This window comes from Balaenoptera physalus (genome assembly GCF_965194825.1).
Source record: "Balaenoptera physalus genome assembly, chromosome: 20".
Lineage (NCBI taxonomy): Eukaryota > Metazoa > Chordata > Mammalia > Artiodactyla > Balaenopteridae > Balaenoptera > Balaenoptera physalus.
In genome coordinates this window covers 22,820,939-22,840,477 of record NC_138901.1, presented here as the reverse complement: position 1 = coordinate 22,840,477, position 19,539 = coordinate 22,820,939, and the positions used below count along the sequence as shown (strand labels likewise).

Sequence of the window (19,539 nt, the reverse complement as noted above, 5' to 3'; positions counted from 1 at the left end):
GCCCAGGTGTCCCCATTATGTTCTCAGTGGCAGTCTTACTGTGACCGAATAGCTATACTTCTGTGCTATTTTCTTATCTATATTCCACAAAGTTCGAAGGTCTTATGAAATAATACTGTATGTAAAAAATCCAGTATACTTTGAGAAATATATCTCAAATGATAGCTATAATTTTACCTTTTAAGCTAAGGAAGACACGAAAACTAATCAGACTTCCTAGGACCCTGTAGGCCCAAACCAGTGCTCTTTGACTGAGGTGAATGGTCCTACCTGATGGTAGTGTAGAGAGTGAGATGCTATTTATTCTAACAGTCATTCTAGTATGAGCCTTGAAGATAAATTTCAAGTATGTAGAGAAGTAGTTCCTAGAGATATCATCAATTAAAAAATTAAGATTTTAATATTTGCTGATTTTCCTTTGGTAATTTTCATTTTTATCAGGGCGAACCAGTTCAGTCACCATGAGTTGGAGCTTCCTCACTCGCCTGCTAGAGGAGATCCACAACCACTCCACGTTTGTGGGGAAGATCTGGCTTACTGTATTGATCGTCTTCCGGATTGTCCTTACAGCTGTAGGAGGAGAGTCCATCTATTACGACGAGCAAAGCAAATTTGTGTGCAACACAGAGCAGCCAGGCTGCGAGAACGTCTGCTATGATGCCTTTGCACCCCTCTCCCACGTGCGCTTCTGGGTGTTCCAGATCATCCTGGTGGCCACCCCCTCAGTGATGTACCTGGGCTATGCCATTCATAAGATCGCCAAAATGGAGCACGGTGAAGCAGACAAGAAGGCCACTCGGAGCAAACCCTATGCAATGCGTTGGAAACAACACCGGGCGCTGGAAGAAACAGAAGAGGACCATGAAGAGGATCCCATGATGTATCCAGAAATGGAATTAGAAAGTGAAAAAGAAAATAAAGATCAGAACCAATCTAAACCTAAGCATGATGGCCGACACCGGATTCAGGAGGATGGGCTCATGAAAATCTACGTGCTGCAGCTGCTGGCAAGGACCGTGTTTGAGGTGGGTTTTCTGATAGGGCAGTACTTTCTGTATGGCTTCCAAGTCCACCCATTTTATGTGTGCAGCAGGCTTCCTTGCCCTCATAAGATAGACTGCTTTATTTCTAGACCCACTGAAAAGACCATCTTTCTTCTGATAATGTATGGTGTTACAGGCCTTTGCCTATTGCTTAACGTTTGGGAGATGCTTCATTTAGGATTTGGGACAATTCGAGACTCACTAAACAGTAAAAGGAGGGAACTGGAAGATCCGGGTGCTTATAATTATCCTTTCACTTGGAACACACCATCTGCTCCCCCTGGCTATAACATTGCCGTCAAACCAGATCAAATCCAGTACACCGAACTGTCCAACGCTAAGATTGCCTACAAGCAAAACAAGGCCAACATCGCCCAGGAACAACAGTATGGCAGCCATGAGGACAACCTCCCAGCTGACCTGGAGACTCTGCAGAGGGAAATCAAAATGGCTCAGGAACGCCTGGATCTGGCAATCCAGGCCTACAATCACCAAAACAACCCCCATGGTCCCCGGGGAAAAAAAGCCAAAGTGGGGTCCAAAGCTGGGTCCAACAAAAGCAGTGCTAGTAGCAAATCAGGGGATGGGAAGACCTCCGTCTGGATTTAATCTTGGCTGGGCTTAAAACTTGTGCTTTTCATAGTTCATGGTAAGCAGCGGCTCACTGAATAATGACTTCCATTGAGTAAACATTTGGCTCTGGTTATTTTCAGGGATGCTGTTGGCTCATGATGCAAGCTCAGGGGACTCTGAAGGTGGGGCTGGGACAAAGGGGAAAGAACGGGAAACACTGTTCCTGGACACATGTTCCAGCAATAATACAGTTGCAGAACTTTACATTTGTGTCTTCCAGATCTGGAAAAGAACAGATATATTTAAATCATTCGTGTTGAACAGTTTTTGTATGTACAGTATTATGGTACTTTTTTTTTGTATTTGTATATTGGACCACTGTAGTTATACTTTTATATTAAAGGGGAAATAATCCTTAAGGTAATGCCTATTAGGCTAGTGTTATTACTTTGTTCAGCAAATTCTACCCTGGATTTAAAGTTTTAATAGATGCTACATACCTAATAAAAGTGCCTCTCGTGTTGCAGGGAAGATTTCAGATATGTAAGGAGCCGGAGGAGGATGAATCAGTTCTCAGTCTTGGAAGGAAAGTCCATAGTAGAGCGAGGTTGAGATCTCTCTTTGACTTGAGAAATCTTTGAATCTCATTCATGTGTCCAGAGTTGCATCTAGTCTTTGAAAACCTATTTGTGTTTTCAAAGAAGATAAAGTGACTCACTGCAGAAGTCCTTTAAATATGAAGCCGTGCCAGTGTCTGCTTTGGTGGTGTGTGTGTAATGTCGGTTCTCTCTGAAGGCTGATGCACAACGGTGTCCTCATCCAGTAGCAGTGTGGAGACCCTGGCTAGAGCTGTTCTAAGATTCCTCTGTCACAAAACAAAGGCACACCTGGAAAATCAGCCCTGATAAGACGTTTAGTTGTGGACCTGTTTGACTTGCCTTAAATCTGTATCCAAAAACCTGCCACTCTGGTTTCTTAAGAAGCCAGTGATGGATATTTTTTTATATGTTAACAGTAAAAACACAAAAATTCCTTTCTAGGCTAAAAATTAATCAAAGCTACCTTAAACTGCATATGGCAGAAGGCCTAAATTCAAATTCCTTATTTTTTATAATTCACCATGGAACTTGTATAATTTACATATTTTTGCCAATGTAGGTTTCTGCCTGGAAGACCAGTCAGACCTGGGATTCTATCTGTAAATAGACCGAAAGAGAATTTCAATATTTATTTGCTATAGGCATATCTATTTGTTAATGACAAGCATTAATGTTCACATAACACTCGTAATTTGCAGTAGTATTTTATTGCCATTTTCAACCTTCTGTTATGTTGGAGAACTTTGCTCTCCTGTCATGTTCACATCATTTGTCTTACAGTTTATGAGCTTCTGAGTAAGAGCTTGGTAAAGATTTAAAGGAAGGGGTGTTTGCTTCACCAGGGAGCATTTCATTTTGGGTATCTCACTCTCTTCTAACAGAAAGTTATTGCAAGCCACCTCCAACTTTGGAATTCCAAGAGTGTTATTTTTTTGTCTTAATTTTTAAATGTCAGTTCTCTATTCTTAGAACAGCGTCCTGTATGCAGTTCTTTTTTTCTTTGTTGTTCTCCATTGCATTTCTCCCCCACCCCCCGCAAAAGACACTCAGTTGAAAATTTAAGTTTATCTTCTAACCATGAATTTACCTTTATTTTGCTTTTTTTAATCTGTAAATTTTAGCCTAGCGAAGTTCCTCAGGATCTCTAAACACTTAAGCAAAAGGTAAACTCCAGTGAGACTGAAGGGGAAATTTCGGAAAATGATTTATACACGTATGTATCCTTGATAATTAATAGACCTGCGCAGCTTCCTTGAAACCAAGTGTTTAATAAGGAATTTCAAATAATTACTCTAAAACAGGGAAGATTTTAAATACTTCAGGCCAGCTAAGATAAAGAACTACCAATAATTCTTATGTCAGTAGAACTTCATGTATATTTCTTAATTGAAGGACAGAAAAAATACACATACATTCACATCCATCTATTCAGAGCCTGAAGGAGAACAGAGTGGCTTTAGCCAGTGGGAGGGTTGGGGATCTGAGTAAGAGAGAGGGAAGGAGTCAAGCAGAAATGCCAGGCAGACATTCGGCGCCAGAAGCATCCACTTAGTTTCTACAAACAGGGCCCCTGGTGTTTCATCTGGGCTTGTTCTGATGAGAATGTTATCTTCTGTGTCTGGATAATTCTTCAACTTCCTCGAGTACATAGAAAGATACTCTGGGTCACTTCACATGTGTTAAAGTCTATTTTTATTCTCTCACTAAAGTTCTAATTATGACATAGATTTCCCAACTCTCACTGCTTTCTTAGTCCATTTCTTTCAGCCTTTGAACATTTGAGTTTGCCAAGGCCATTCTCCCCTAACAACATGTCATGGACCTACATTAAGAAAACGGCCCTGTCAGTGTCTAGCTTATTAATGCATTAACTGGGTCTACATTGAGTCTATAAAAATATTGTTCCAGTTACTGTTCTGGAACTTGCAGGTATTTGTATAAAACACCTGTCAGCAGGGTTTTTTTTTCCCCCTATCAAAATCGTTCCTTTGAATTGCTGTGTAAGACATGCTGTGTTGTATGACATTTGCTTCTCTAAATAGAAGTTGAGTGCTTAGTCCTTCACAGACTACAATCAGGATATGGTCAACAACATGTTACATTCCTTAACGTACAGTTGGATTTATTCAGATGTGGTGTGTCCTTTGTTCATCTTTGTTACAGTCTGTTATTCAGAAGAGATTTGTAAAACAAATAGGCTTTTTTTCTTAGTTCAAATTTGAGGGAAGAATTATATAACATTTTCCCCTAAAGAAATGTTACTGTTCATTTTGTGGCTTCCTCTTTGCTTTATGCCTTAGTTTCGCCGGTCTCTATATTTGTTCATTTAAAACCACAAGTGTGTTACTTCATTGAAGTCAATTTGGGGATTTTCCTTGACTGACGTCTATAGACTTTTGCTAAAAAGGAACTTTGCCATCTAAAATGGTTCTCACAGGTTAGGGCTCCCACATATCTGTCTTTTAGAAGGACACCTATATCTTTAAAAAGAAAAACGTCATCATTAGGTACCTTAACTGTCATTTCTTCATGGTATGAGACTAGGCGGTTGACTTTAAGTTCCAGGAGCCACTTACCTCTCAGAAGTGTTATGAAGTAGTTAGAAAAAGCGTCTGGTAAAAAAAAGTATTAAAAAACCAACTATTATTATTGGTCATTTGTCTGACCTTGGAGCTTCAAAAAAAAATAGGTGGAAGAACTATGTGATGTAGTAAGAAGTCCTTCAGTGCTCTTTATCACAGGAATCAGTGATTGTTTAAAACACTTAACTTGCTCTAAGCAGTTTATACCAAGAATGGACTTAAATGTTATTCCTATTAGTCATACCTGTGCTTTACCCATTACGCTTATAACGTCTAGGCTTTACGTTTTCTGTCTCATTTAAGAGACAGTACAGTTCTAAAAATAATACCTATAGTTTAGGATAAATTTTTGGCCAGCCAGTCTTTTATAAAAGGCAAGTTTATGTTACACTTGAACCTACTTCACAAATGCCTTTTTATAAAGGAAAGGTCTTTCCCAACTGTGAGAAAAGTACCTGAAGTCAGAGATACAGAGCTGCTGGTCATTTTGATTGGAAGGTTCCAGTTGTTAGATTAATTTCATCTCTATAAAATAATGTAATTTCACGAAGAGTCTTACCACCTGAAAATAAAGCCCCTGCACCTATACAGTGCAGAGTTTGGAAATAAAATTTCAGCTCACCTATATATCGTAGATCTGTAGTAATCCACAGTTACCATCAAAGGTTAGAATCATTAGGTTGACTTGCATACTTGTCACTCATTCTGGCCACATATCATGGAGAGTTTAAAAGATTTTATTGTTGTCCCTAATGTGCAGTTGTGTTGTTTTTGTTGTTTTTAATAATGATGTTAAGTGAGTTTGGTTCATGCACATTCCATGTTAATAATCATACTTTTGAAAGAAGCAATCCATGTATTCCAAAATTCAGGAGTCCAAACAAAAGAAAGCCCTACTCCCGTGCAAAATCTCTACAGAAATAAAAGAAGTAAAGAGTTCTGCATTTCAGGGTTGGCTTGCTGAACCAGCAAAGACATTTGGCTGTATGATTCCAAGATTGGAAGTGTTTTTCTTTTTTGTACTCTCAATTGTGTTCTCTTCAATAAATCTCTTACAGAAGTCTCTACCTCAGGCACTAAGTGTTAGATATCATTAGCATATTGATACCAAAAAACTTAGCTAGGACTCCCAACTTTTTAAGATAATTTAATGTAAAATTCAACTGTTAACCAGCAATTTAATGTCATGTGATGTGCAGTTTGGATATTGTATGAACAGCTAAGGAGTCACCCATTCTAGTGCCAAAGATCACTCGTTGCTAATTTTGTTCTGTACAGTTGATGTAAAATTTTATGGTGGGGACAGACTCTGCTGAGGGCCTTGTCTCTAGGAAGATTTTTTGTTAGTTCCAGATGTTTTTGTCAGTTCCAAATACAGTTTAGAAGATTCATTTGTGGTCTGTGCATCTTTTTCCAAACGTGAAAACTCAACTGCCAGGAAATGTCATATTGAAGATTTTTACCCCATTCTTTGTATCAAATAGTGCCCAAGAGCTTAATGGTTTACACAGAAAACCTGATATGAAAATCTCTTCCCATACATTCACCTGTAAGTTGATCTCAGTGGAAATACATGAGCAGGAAATTTTCCAAGTAGAGGTTTGGGCTCAAAAGATGCCCTTTTTCATAGCTGGGTTAGAACTCCTCTGGGATGGCTGTGGCTAAAAGGATTTGGCGTGTTTGTGGCATTACAGTCTGGAGGGGTAGGTGACCTTAAGGGTGGAGGCTAAGGTCTAAGCACAGAAACCAGGAACATACCCGATCTCTGGCTCCCTTTGGTTCTCGAGGCCTGGAGAAGAGGAGTGCCTTCTGAGAAAGATGCTCCTCACAGACGTAGACCAGTCTTGGTATGACTAATCCACTTTGTGAGAATAGAGGATGTGGGAGAGGGCTGAGGAGAGGGTAGCATTTATTCCAACAATGCCCTCTGTTACCCCAGACACAGAATAGCTGACTGAGTGACAAAATAGTTCATGCGTCAAGCCCACCCTCAGCGGCACAGATTGTAAACTGGTCAGCCAAACCATATTTGGTAATAAACTTGTGAGCCGTTTGAAAGCTGTTGGAGCTGTTAAGTCACTGCTAGTTTGGAAAGCGGATTCTTTGGCAGATTTGCCATCAGAACAGATATGAGTACCTGGAAAAGGTGTTGCATCAAAGTTAAAGTCTGTTTTCTTTACTACATAGAGATTAAAACAGTATTTCTAAGGGTTTAAGGGCTTATACCAATCTTAACGTAATACTTTTAGGGTTTGCCTCCTTTAGTTATTTCAAGTTGGAAGCATGTTACACAGGGGCATAAAGGATAGGGGGGTTGAGGCGGAGCTGAGAACAGAATACACGTCTGCAAATTGATTGCCCAGTGGCTTAATCCAGCATCCTATGCTCTTTTCCTAGCGAAGTGCAGAAGCAGATATTAGTGGGGCTCTCACTGTGGCAGGGGGTGGATCCAGCTGGGTAGACCTTGCTGTGTTTACAGCATTTTTTCCAAATGTGACCCTTGGACCACCTGTGAAGAAGTAACAGGGAATTCCTATTAAGATGTTGGTTCCTTGGACCCATCTGAGGCCTATAATAAGAACTAATAAGTTCTCCAGGTGATTTTTTAAAAAATCTTTTATTAAGGTGTAATTTACATGATGTAAAATTCACCCTTTTTAGTGTATAGTTACAAATGCATGCATTGAGCAACTACCACTGGAAGATACAGAATAGTGACATCACCCAAAAATTCTCTCTAGGTAATTCTTATGTATATTAAGGTTTGAGAACCACTTAGGAAAAAAATAAAAACGTGAAACGTGGGCCAGAATAAAAGCGAGAGGGAAATTGTTCTGAATGATCTCTGTTCAAGGAGGTTTAAACCTGACATAGCACATGAGTGTCATCTCATGTGTCAGCTCAGATTGATGGCTGGCTGGAGTGGAGGACTGCAGGTGATTCACACACTCACCTGGAATCAGTGGGATAGTCCATAAGTTATTTGGCGGAGGGGCGGGGGCCGCTGGGAAGAATGCTGTCTCCAACTAGATGTTTAAACATAAGTTTTTTTTTTTATTGGAGTATAGTTGATTTAAAATGTTGTGTTTCTGTTGTACAGCAAAGCGAATCAGTTATACATTCACATATATCCACTTTTTTAGATTCTTTTCCCATATAGGTCATTACAGAGTATTGAGAAGAGTTCCTTGTGCTATACACTAGGTTCTTATTAGTTATCTATTTTATATATAGTAGTGTGTGTATGTCAATCCCAATGTCCCAATTTATCCCTCCCCCCGAAGCATAAATTTTCAAAACATCCTCCAATATGCACTCAGGACTTCTGGCTTCTGACTTTGACTAGACCAAGAACCATCCCACCTTGTATATGAACGAGTTGGTGTCTTTACTTCAGAGTTTCTCCACCCTACATTTTATAACATCTTTGAGGAAATTAGAAATAGGAAGTGACTCGGGGTTGGAAAACAAAAGGAAAAAAGATGATGACATGGTAACAAGCATCCGCTGTCAGTTGGTTTTCTCTCCTGCCCTCTCAATCCTGAGGAAATGGCACAGCATTTCCTTGCCCTGCCCTTGACATGCTATGCCTACTTTAAACGAGATTCAGGGATTGTGAAAGAAAACCTATGGAAGCCCACTGCTAGCGCCTCAAGGAAAAGCTGACCGGATTCCCTCTTTACTCTCGGCCGAACCTCCCACAAGTATCCTTGTCTGCTCTGCTCTGCGGGGCCATCACACAGGGTATGGGCTGGCTGACAGCCTTAAACTCCAGGCAAGGCAGAACCAAGCAACTGTTCATAACCGATTTCGGTGCATAGCCAGTGACCTGAATGGGACGTGACCATGGGGAAAAATGATACAGAACTAGATAGCTTTTTTCCATTTTATTTTTAGTTTGTATAGTCAGTCCCGTGAAAGTGAAATTTTATCTTTGCTCTGGAAACATTGAAAAACACTGACAGGGAGCTCCTTCAGCCTGGCCCATTTTCCTGCAAGCGTGTTGCAGCTGTGGCTTCTGCCCAGCAGGCAGAGACTGATGTTCGATCCTGTACCCAGGTGCTGTTGAGAGCAACGACAGGCCTCAACTTCTGACTGCAGAGTGGTCTGCATAAGGATTTGGGCTCCTTAAGACACTTAATGCCAAAAGCCCTGGAAACAGAGTGAGTGAGAATTGTCAGTGGATTGTTTACTTCACATTCAGATGGGGAAATGATCACAGACAAAGGAGCTACAGCTTTTTTTTTAATATATAAATTTATTTATTGTTGGCTGCGTTGGGTCTTTGTTGCGCATGGGCTTTCTCTAGTTGCAGCACTCTTCGTTGTGGTGCGCGGGCTTCTCATTGCAGTGGCTTCTCTTGTGGAGCACGGGCTCTAGAGCGCGGACTCAGTAGCTGTGGCTCACGGGCTCTAGAGCGCGGGCTCAGTAGTTGTGGCTCACGGGCTTAGTTGCTCTGCGGCATGTGGGATCTTCCAGGATCAGGGCTCAAACCCGTGTCCCCTGCACTGGCAGGCGGATTCTTTACTGCGCCACCAGGGAAGCCTGAGCTACAGCTTTTGAACCAGTTGTGATTATAGACCAGCTTGTGATTATGGTGTTTAGTTCCAGTGGTCTGCTTTGGGGGGCTTGTTGACCTAGAAGACACATAGTGTGGGGTAGGAACTGTTTTCCTTTATCTTAATTGACCCTAGGCAGTGAGCAGCCGCTCAAGCCAGCTCTTTGAGTTGTCGGCTATGATCCCAGGAAACAGCTAGAAGGAAGAGTAGGGACTTCCCTGGGTCCAGTGGTTAAGAATCCGCCTTCCAGTGCAGGGGACATGCATTTGATCAGGGAACTAAGATCCCACATGCCGCAGGGCAACTAAGCCCGTGTGCCACAACGACTGAGCCTGCGCTCTAGAGCCCGCGAGCCACAGCTATTGAGCCCACGCGCCTAGAGCCCGTGGTCCACAGCAAGAGAAGCCACCGCAATGAGAAGCCCGCGCAACACAACGAAGAGTAACCCCCGCTCGCTGCAACTGGAGAAAGCCCGCGCATAGCAACAAAGACCCAACGCAGCCAAAAATAAATAAATAAATACATTTATATTTTTTAAAAAGTAATATACATGCACATGTCTTAAAAATTCAAAGTACCAAAATGTGTTAAGTGGGTGAAGAGTAAATATCCCTTTCCCAACAGTTTTTCTCCCCAAGTGTAAGATGCTGGTCTGTTTTTGTGAATTCTACACAGGTTTCTCCTGTGCATATGTCAGTCTACGTATGAGGTGTCATCCTATAGACACCTCCATGTCTTATTTTTTCACTTCCTACATCTTGGAGCACTTTTCACACCAGCATTTGTAGACCTACTTCGCTGGATGCCTTCAGTTTTATACTTTGTGCTCCTAGCAACCCTCAACACCGTGTTCTAAAGAGAACAGGAGAGAGAGCTTCCCAGAAGTGAATTTGCAAGTGCTCACCAAAAACGAAGACTGTGCAGGTGCTTGATGGGGCGTCTTCAGCTGTCTCTCCGAGCCTAATTTCGTAATTTCTAGTGTCTTCGTATAATACATCCTCTGAACAAGGATTGACATGTAGTTTTGGCTCCTTCCTAAAAACAAAAAGCTATTATTAAATTTAGCCCCCATAACTTTCTCAGATTTAACATCTACAGATTTAGGCCAAATCATGGTAAGATGAAGGCCAGTAAATACACATTTCTGATGTGGTCTGATCAGAGCACAGTTACTGCTTCTGTAGAAGTGAGGTTTCCTCATCAAGGATGGTAATGGGCCCGCTGCTCTGGCTCTATTGGTCGTGACACACTGGAGTATTCTCTTTTTCTGGGCAACGTGCTTTAGGAGGAACATGGGTAGGTTGGGGCATGTCCAGAGGAGAATAACAGGACAGGGCAAGACCTGGGTCCCTAGCCTGTGAAGGGCACTTAAGGAATTCGAAAGGATCTTTAGCTTGAGGGAGAGAAGACTTGCACTGGGGAAATAGGAGCAGTCCTCGCAGTTAAAGGACTCGCCTAGGAATTCCCTGGTGGTTCAGTGGTTAGGACTCCAGGATTCCACTGCAGGGGGCACCGGATCGATCCCTGGTCAGGGAACTAAGATCCCGCATGCAGCGGAGCGGAAAAAAAAAAAAAAAAAGGACAGTCCTAGGAAGATAAGAGGACACTAGGAAGGAGGAATCGGAGGGAGGAAGAACGTGGTTACAATTTAAGCTTTCTGATAAAGAATCTCTAGGGTTTTGAGGTGGTGTGTTTCCCATCATTGTAATTCACACAAAGGCTAAACTGGGGGTTTTGCAGCAGGAATCAAGCGGGAAATAGGACAGATACTTTCTCAAGTCCCTCTCATTTTCCGATTCTGCAGTTCTGTCTGAATAAACAGGATTTTAGTCTCCATCCCCCTTTCAACAACACTGACTATTAGGATTTTTTTTCTTTTATTCTTTCCTCTGAAGCTCCTGGAGAGGCTGGGCAAGTATTTTAGTAAGTAAACACTATAAATCTTTGAAGTTTATGAATTACTCAGAAAAGGAAAGAACCCATGGAGGTCCTTTGAAGCTAGTGGCCGGCTCTTGTGTTGGAGCAGCAGGCCTGTTCTACCTCATAGCTCCACCGTCTCCGCTCTGGGCCACAGCAACTGCACAGGGTGTCATGTATTAGCGTCCTCCCCAACAAGGATGTTAGGTAGCCCCACATAAAAAAAACTCTGCAGGGCTTCCCTCATGGCACAGTGGTTGAGAATCTGCCTGCCAATGCAGGGGACACGGGTTCGAGCCCTGGTCTGGGAAGATCCCACATGCCGCGGAGCAACTAGGCCCGTGAGCCACAACTACTGAGCCTGTGCGTCTGGAGCCTGTGCTCCGCAACAAGAGAGGCCGCGATAGTGAGAGGCCCGCGCACCGCGATGGGGGGTGGCCCCCGCTCGCCGCAACTAGAGAAAGCCCTCGCACAGAAACGAAGACCCAACACAGTCAAAAATTAATTAATTAATTAAGTAATTATTTTTAAAAAGCAAGTTAAAAAAAAAATACTCTTAAAAAACAAAACCAAAAAAAAAAAAAAACTCTGCAGAAGTTGCAAAAAGACGGAAAACGAGACTCCCTGAGTGCCTTTACAGAGTTGTAGAAAATAGGACCTTTACATAAAAGTTAACAGGGTCAGATGAACGTTACAAGCAACATAGTGGGTTCAAGGGGGCGTGTCCTCTAAGGCTGGGTTTCCTTATCTGTCAAGCAGGGCTAAAATAGGCCTGCATTTGGTGAGCGTGAGCGTCACCTGAGATGCTGCGCCAGTGCCCGACCCACAGTAAGCCCTTACTAACTAGGGGCTGTGAGTTCTAAGGCTTCATACATGAGGGTACTTGGTGGGAAGAATGGTGTTTCCACCAATAAACCTGGAAAGGCTCAGAGGAAATATGGTTGAGGGAGAGGGTGTGCGATTGGGAATATAATCCCAATTCTTTTTTACAGTAACAAGTCAGTTATTCTTTCTGTTGTGCATTGGGAAAGAAATTTCCAGAGTGAACACCTGCTATGGGGTATGTCTCAAATGAAACTGTTTTGCTTCCACACCCCAAAGATCATTCACATTCCAGATTAAACCCCAGTTCAACACGACAGGGGCTTCCCTGGCGGGCCAGTGGTTAAGACTCCACGGTGTGGCCAAAAAAAACAAACTAAAAAACAAAAAACAGGACAGTTGTGAGCCAGTCTGGATTTTCAGGTCCAGTTTAATATTTCCTATTTTTTTCCCCTAGCCCAGTGCACAACTATCCAATCCAGTCCAATTTAGTCTTTGGATGGCACTGCTTTTTTTTTTTTACTTGACAAACATTAAGCACCATGAATATTGCAGGCACCAGATTACATGCTGGGAATATGATACTGTGAAAGGCAGGCTCTGCCCACCCGTCATGGAGCTGATGCTGTCTGGAGGGTGGGAAGCGTGCGCGGACAGGCTAGTGTGATGGAGTGTGCTGAGTGCTCTGATCTAGGAAGGAGAACAAGTGTTCCAAGAACATGTGGGGGAGACACCCAACCCAGGTGTCTTTCTGGAGCAAGCCACATCCATTCAGACCTAAATGATGAATAGGAGTTAGCTGGATAAAATGAGGGTCACGTCATAAGTGGGAAGAAGGTCCCAGGATGAAAAACTTCAAGAAACTGAAAGAGATTCCTAAGGTTGGAGTCTAGGGGAAAGGTGGACCTGAAATGAGCTGGAAAGGCAGGTAGGGAACAGGCAGGTGAGCCAGAGCTCTGCATTGAGGAGCGACTGGAGAGGGCGTGGCTGGAGGAGTGGAGCTGGCCGTTGCCAGGATCCGGATGATGGGATAGAGAAAGAGATGGATTTGGAGTTGACAACCTCCAGTGTTTGCTCCAAGGACTGGATGATTGATGAGGAAATGTGATGGTAGGAGCAGCCAATTCCATCAAGAAGTGTGGCTGGGCTTCCCTGGTGGCGCAGTGGTTGAGAATCTGCCTGCCAATGCAGGGGACACGGGTTCGATCCCTGGTCTGGGAAGATCCCACATGCCGCGGAGCAACTGGGCCCGTGAACCACAACTACTGAGCCTGCGCGTCTGGAGCCTGTGCTCCGCAACAAGAGAGGCCGCGATAATGAGAGGCCCGCGCACCGCGATGAAGAGTGGCCCCCACTTGCCGCAACTAGAGAAAGCCCTCGCACAGAAACGAAGACCCAACACAGCCATAAATAAATAAATTTAAAAAAAAAACAAAAAACGATGAGAGGCAGCAGAGGAGAAAAAAGGAGAGAGGATAGGGAGAGAATCTAGAGAAAACCTCTAAAAAAAAAAAACAAGCGTGGCTGTGAAGATTCGGGGCTGGTAGCCAGGGGTGTTCTGGTGGTGGTGGTTTTGTTTGTAAAGATGGAAAGGTCTTGAGTTTGGAAAGAAGTAGAAGCTATCAGGGGAGAGGATTAGTAAATGACAGAATGGGGACTTCCCTGGTGGTCCAGTGGGTAGGACTCTGCTCTCCCAATGCAGGGGGCCCGGGTTCGATCCCCGGTCGGAGAACTAGATCCCACACGCATGCTGCAACTAAGAGTTCACGTGCTGCAACGAAGATCCCATGTGCTGCAACTAAGCCTAAATAAATAAATAAGTAAAACTTAAAAAAAATTAATGGCAGAATGATGTCCTGAGAAGGTAGGTGGGGTTGGGGTTCAAGGTAAAGAGGGATTGACCTTTGGGGGGAAGGACTCAAGAGCACTGGTAAGAATGCAAGTGGGACCCTGGCAGGGCTTAAGAGTGGGGTTTCAGTTTGAGTGTGAAGTAGGAGGCGAGTGGTTATCTGGGTGAGAAGGGGTGGGATGGGGTGAGTTTGTAGGGAGCAAAGGAGGTGGGATTAAATGATGGGCAGAGGGAAGAGCATCAGCCAGGCAAATGCAGGTGTGCCTGTGCCGTTGCTGCGAGCACCTACCTGAGGTGGGAGACTACTGTTTGTTTTTGGTTTTGGTTTTTTTAATTTTACTTACTTATTTCTTTAATTGAAGTATAGTTGATTTACAATGTTGTGTTAATTTCTGCCGTACAGCAGAGTGATTCAATTATACATATATATATTCTCTTTTTTAATTCTTTTCCATTATGGTTTATCATAGGATACTGAATATAGTTCTGTGTGCTATACAGGAGGACCTTATTGTTTATCCATTCCATACATAATAGCTTACGTCTGCTCACCCCAATCTCCCACTCCATCGCTTCCCCAAGTCTGTTCTCTATGTCCGTGAGTCTGTTTCTGTTTCGTAGATAGGCTCATTTGTGTCATATTTTAGATCTCACATATAAGTGATGTCATATGGTATTTGTCTTTCTCTTTCTGACTTACTTCACTTAGTATGATGATCTCTAGTTGCATCCATGTTGCTGCAAATGGCATTATTTTATTCTTTTTTTATGGCTGAGTAGTGTTCCATTGTATATATGTACCACATCTTCTTTATCCATTCATCTGTCCATGGACATTTAGGTTGTTTCGAGACTACGGTTTTGTAATGATGTCAACCTGGGAGTCACTCTCCCCCTACGATCAGCCCTGCTTCCCACCACCCTACCCCTGTGCCCTCAACCACACCTCAACCTGGGAATGACCCCCAGAGAAGTGACAATCATCTCATGACAAAACAGAGTTTTCTGGGACAAACTTCATACGGTCTGTCCCCAGTGGAGACGCTGGAACACGTTCCTGCGGTGGCCTCTGGAGTGATGGCAGCCCCTTACTTTCAGCAGCTGCCAGGATCAGGCTTAACCTGGAGGAAGTTACAGGGGTCAGGCTGAAGAAAGGCAGAGCGTGAGTTTATTTTTATTTTTTTTTTTTTTTTTTTTTTTTTTTTTTTTTTTTTTAAATTTATTTATTTATTTATTTATTTATGGCTGTGTTGGTCTTCGTTTCTGTGTGAGGGCTTTCTCTAGTTGTGGCAAGTGGGGGCCACTCTTCATCGCGGTGCGCGGGCCTCTCGCTATGGCGGCCTCTCTTGTTGTGGAGCACAGGCTCCAGACGCGCAGGCTCAGTAATTGTGGCCACGGGCCCAGTTGCTCCGTGGCATGTGGGATCTTCCCAGACCAGGGCTCGAACCCGTGTCCCCTGCATTAGCAGGCAGATTCTCAACCACTGCGCCACCAGGGAAGCCCCGTGAGTTTATTTTTAAACCCAAGTGGGCACTCCAGCTGCCAGGGAGGAGCAGACAGCTCTTGGGGAGAATAGAGGTTGGCAGTTGGTCAGACACTTGTCAGGAAGCATGTAGGCTGCCAAGTGGGCAGGGGTTCAGGTGGCTGAAGACCAGGACTGTGCCTGAGGGGTCAGGGTGGGGACTGCAGGGAACAGCGGTTAACACTTCAGAGCCCAAGACGGCAGTGGGGGCTGGAGGCCTGAGCCCAGCGGTCCGGGCTGCCCTGGGGCCGTGAGTGTACCGAACACGGCCGGCGTCCCTTCCCGGGGGGTGGGTCAGGCTGGGTCTCAATTCGTGGTCAGATGGACCACGTGAAGAGCTCTGTGCAAGAGCAAAGGGCAGTCCAGCATCAGCGATGCTCTGTTGGCATTCTGGGGGACCAAGTGTGCCTCATTCCCTTACAGCTGAGCTGGAATGCAGCACTGCGTGGGGGATGGGATCCAGGACTTCACAGCCTCATCAAGCTCAGGAAGTAGGGAGATACTTCTCCCAAGTTCAGGCGACAGCAAGTCCTCCTGAGGACTCCTGCCCCAAGGGCTGTCACTGCACCTTTCAGGAACTGTCACCAGGGATGGCGTCCAGGTTGTAAGGTCATAAAAGAACAGTGATAGTTTGAGTCACAGCACCGATCGACGTTTATTTCCCACCTTGCTTTCAACACCAGGAGGCCTGAAGAGCCCCTGTGAATGTGGAGCTAAGGTTGGGGTGCGGAGGGTTCCTGGGCTTGGTGGGAGCTCCTGGGGGCCTGTGTGAGCCAGGGGTGCAGAGATCTCACTCCCTTAAATGTATCTGTAGCAGCTCAAGAAATGAGAATTAATCTCCATCTTCAAAGGCCAAATGTTGAAGCTGAAGCCATTACTGACAGCCCTTGAAGTCCTTTCGGCAAGAACAGTCGTCCTCAGCACCAAGCCTCGGGCCGGGGCTGCCTGTCTCCCGCTGACCTTCTGAACAGGTTGATAGAAGTCTGACTGTACCTACAGCAAGTGCCCGGGGGCCAGAGCCGCTCTGAGGGCAGGACACATCTAGATCTCTCAGTCTAGGTTAAGTTAAAATTCCCCAGTCCTGGGACTTCCCTGGTGGTGCAGTGGTTAAGAATCTGCCTGACAGTGCAGGGGACACGGGTTCGATCCCTGGTCCGGGAAGATCCCACATGCCGCGGAGCAACTAAGCCCGTGCGCCACAACTACTGAGCCTGTGCTCCAGAGCCCGCGAGCCACAGCTACTGAAGCCTGTGCGCCTAGAGCCTGTGCTCTGCAACAAGAGAAGCCACCGCAATGAGAAGCCCACGCACCGCAACGAAGACAAAGTAAATAAATTTATAAGAAAAAAAAAAATTCCCCAATCCTGCCTAAGTCATCCTAGCCTCTCTCTTGCCTTCTAGAAAGGTACACACAGGATCCCTCTGACCTCTTTCACGAGATCTTGTCCATTGCAGCTGATCCAAGTCTTTCTTGCTGTAATTTGTTTCCTCTCTTCTGTCCTTGCCTGATTTCCAAGTTGCCTGGGTTTAGATATTGCAACTTAGTAATGTTAGTTATTTTCTGAACCTGTGCTGTCCACTCTGGGAGCCACTGGACACAGGTGGCAGTTGAGCACTTGAAACACCGCTGGTCCAAACTAAGATGTGCTTTAAGTAAAAATACATTCCTGATTTCAAAGGCAGAGGGCAAAAAACAAATGAACCCCCCAAAAAACCCTCAAACCCAATATAACATCTCAATGATTTTGTTGATTACATGTTGAATTGAGATTATTTGGGATATATTGGATTTAGTAAGATGTATTAATATTAACTTTGCCTGTTTCTTTCTTTAATGGGGCTACTAGAAAATTTTAAAATACATACATAGCTTGTTTCTGTGGGCTGCATTCAATTCTGTTGGACACTGGGATGAGCCAGAATGAATTTGTAATCATTTCTTCAACTCCACGAGTAAGCTCTGAGCAAATTCAAGGTGCTAACGTCCCCAGCTCTCCATCCCGGCCACCTCCAACTCATGAGGGCACCAAGGGTACCCACACATTAGCCTGAACAAATAGAACTGGGAATTGAAATCCGCACCCATGATTCACCCAGAAATCCGCACCCATGATTCACCCAGAAATCCTCAACAGGTGGGTGCTGGTTTAGGGAGTGAGACTCAGAGACAGTCTGGGATAGTGATTTTATCTACTTTTTTGTTTCTACTTTTGAAAAATCAGATACCTGGGAATTCCTTGCAATAGGTGGTCTTTTTAAAAAAATTTTGGCTGCACCGTTAGGCATGCAGGATCTTAGTTCCCCAACCGGGGATGGAATCTGCACCCCCAGCAGTGAAAGTGTGGAGTCTTAACCACTGGACCGCCAGGGAAGTTCTGCAATAGGTGGTCTTCACAGTAAGTTTAATTTCTGGTTCCACATCACACTTTTTAGGCACCACTCTGCCAGAACTGCCTAACATGTTCTGAAACCCAAGTAAGTACAGGTTTCCCCCACTATCTGAAAGTAGAGCGTTCCTAGGAGAACTTTCATAAGCCAAAATGGAGTACAGCAAAGAAGCAATTACCTTAGGACACATCTTGCTAACGAATGCACAAAATAAATCAAGATAAGGCACCAATGCTCACAGTGCATCGGCAGCGTGGTGCTGCGTGTGGTTCCTGGGGAAGGAGCTTGGCGGTGCCGCTCTCTCTGCTTGGGATGCTCGAGGCCTCTATAAGGGCTGTTGCAAACATGCTGAACGCTATTTTCACCTTTCATCTTTTTTTTTTTTTAATTTTATTTATTTATTTTTGGCTGCGTTGGGTCTTCGTTGCTGCGCGCGGGCTTTCTCTAGTTGTGGCGAGTGGGGGCTACTCTTGCGGTACGCGGGCTTCCCATTGCGGTGGCTTCTCTTGCTGAGGAGCACGGGCTCAGTAGTTGTGGCTCGTGGGCTCTAGAGCGCAGGCTCAGTAGTTGTGGCGCACGGGCTTAGTTGCTCCGCGGCATGTGGGATCTTCCCAGACCTGGGATCGAACCTGTGTCCCCTGCACTGGCAGGCAGACTCCTATCCACTGCGCCACCAGGGAAGCCCTTTCATCTTTTTTTAATAGAAGTGAAAATCCTCTTCGAATTTCTTTCAGTTAAGAAAACAGGTACTAATGTAGGTCTCTTGTAAAAGCAAAGGGGCATAAATTGAACTTTCAGAAAACGGGGGATGTCTGTACTTTTCAGATTATCTGTTTGGACCAGATGTAATTGTTCCATTCCAGCCTACAGAGCCTGGCACCTGGGCAGATGGGAAGTGCGCTGGCATCAGAGGTGCTATGTCCCCGGCATTCCCGCTGCCCACCCCCCTCCCCTGCGCCTGCTCCGTGGCCTCCTGCACCTCTGTGTACCCACGCAGGTAACATGTGGGGCTCCGGGCTGGGCCTGAGGCTGAGCGGCTGGTGTGAGCGCCGACCTACAAGGGCCAAGTGCTGAGCCTCCCGAGTCCTCCGCCAGTGCCTGTCGGCAGGCACACTTTTCACCACCTGAAGTATCAGCTGTATCTACACATCAGACCGAGTTTGAAGGTCACCACGGGCCCAGAACTGAGAAGGGGTATGCACGGGGATTGGCAGAGTTGAGAGGCAGGAGCAATGAAGTTAAAAGCAGGGTTTCCAGCCCAGAACAGAGAAGAGAGGGCAAAACTAGACTTCCAGTCACGACTGAGGTTTGAGAGCAATTCTTGCCGGGCTGCCTCACCCGTGAACCCAAAGGGAAAAAGCTGACCTTCTGCAGTGGGGGAGTCTGGGGGTAGAGGTTCCAGATGTGCTGGGGGATTGAGATGCCGGAACAGGGTGGGGACCAGGAATTTAGGCCAGCACTGCCCCGAGTCCTACTCTGTCTGCACGTGGAGGTGGCTCTAGGAATCCTGCCCTTCCGGCGGCAGCTTCTAGCTGCTCGCTCTCCCCAGGCCCTTGCCCACTGCAGCTATTTCTTGCTCCCCTTATCTCTTCTCTACCCTTCCTTTCCTTCATCCCTGCCCCAACCTCTCTCATCTTATCTTTCCCCTGAACAGGCAGGACTTTCAGAGCAAGATATCTGCAGGCC

At 45.0% G+C, this 19,539-nt stretch overlaps 1 protein-coding gene across 4 annotated transcripts in view; it reads left to right on the top strand.

Annotated features, from left to right (window-relative positions):
• Positions 1 to 6,188, top strand: part of GJC1 (gap junction protein gamma 1) — a 34,996-nt gene extending 28,808 nt beyond the window's left edge. For all 4 annotated transcript variants that reach the window (XM_082442627.1, XM_082442628.1, XM_082442630.1 and 1 more), the window contains one exon: positions 442 to 6,188. In XM_082442627.1, coding sequence (XP_082298753.1) covers positions 462 to 1,652 — 1,191 coding nt within the window. In that variant the 5' untranslated portion in view covers positions 442 to 461 and the 3' untranslated portion in view covers positions 1,653 to 6,188. The remainder of the gene's footprint in view (positions 1 to 441) is intronic.
• The last annotated feature ends 13,351 nt before the right edge of the window (positions 6,189 to 19,539 follow it).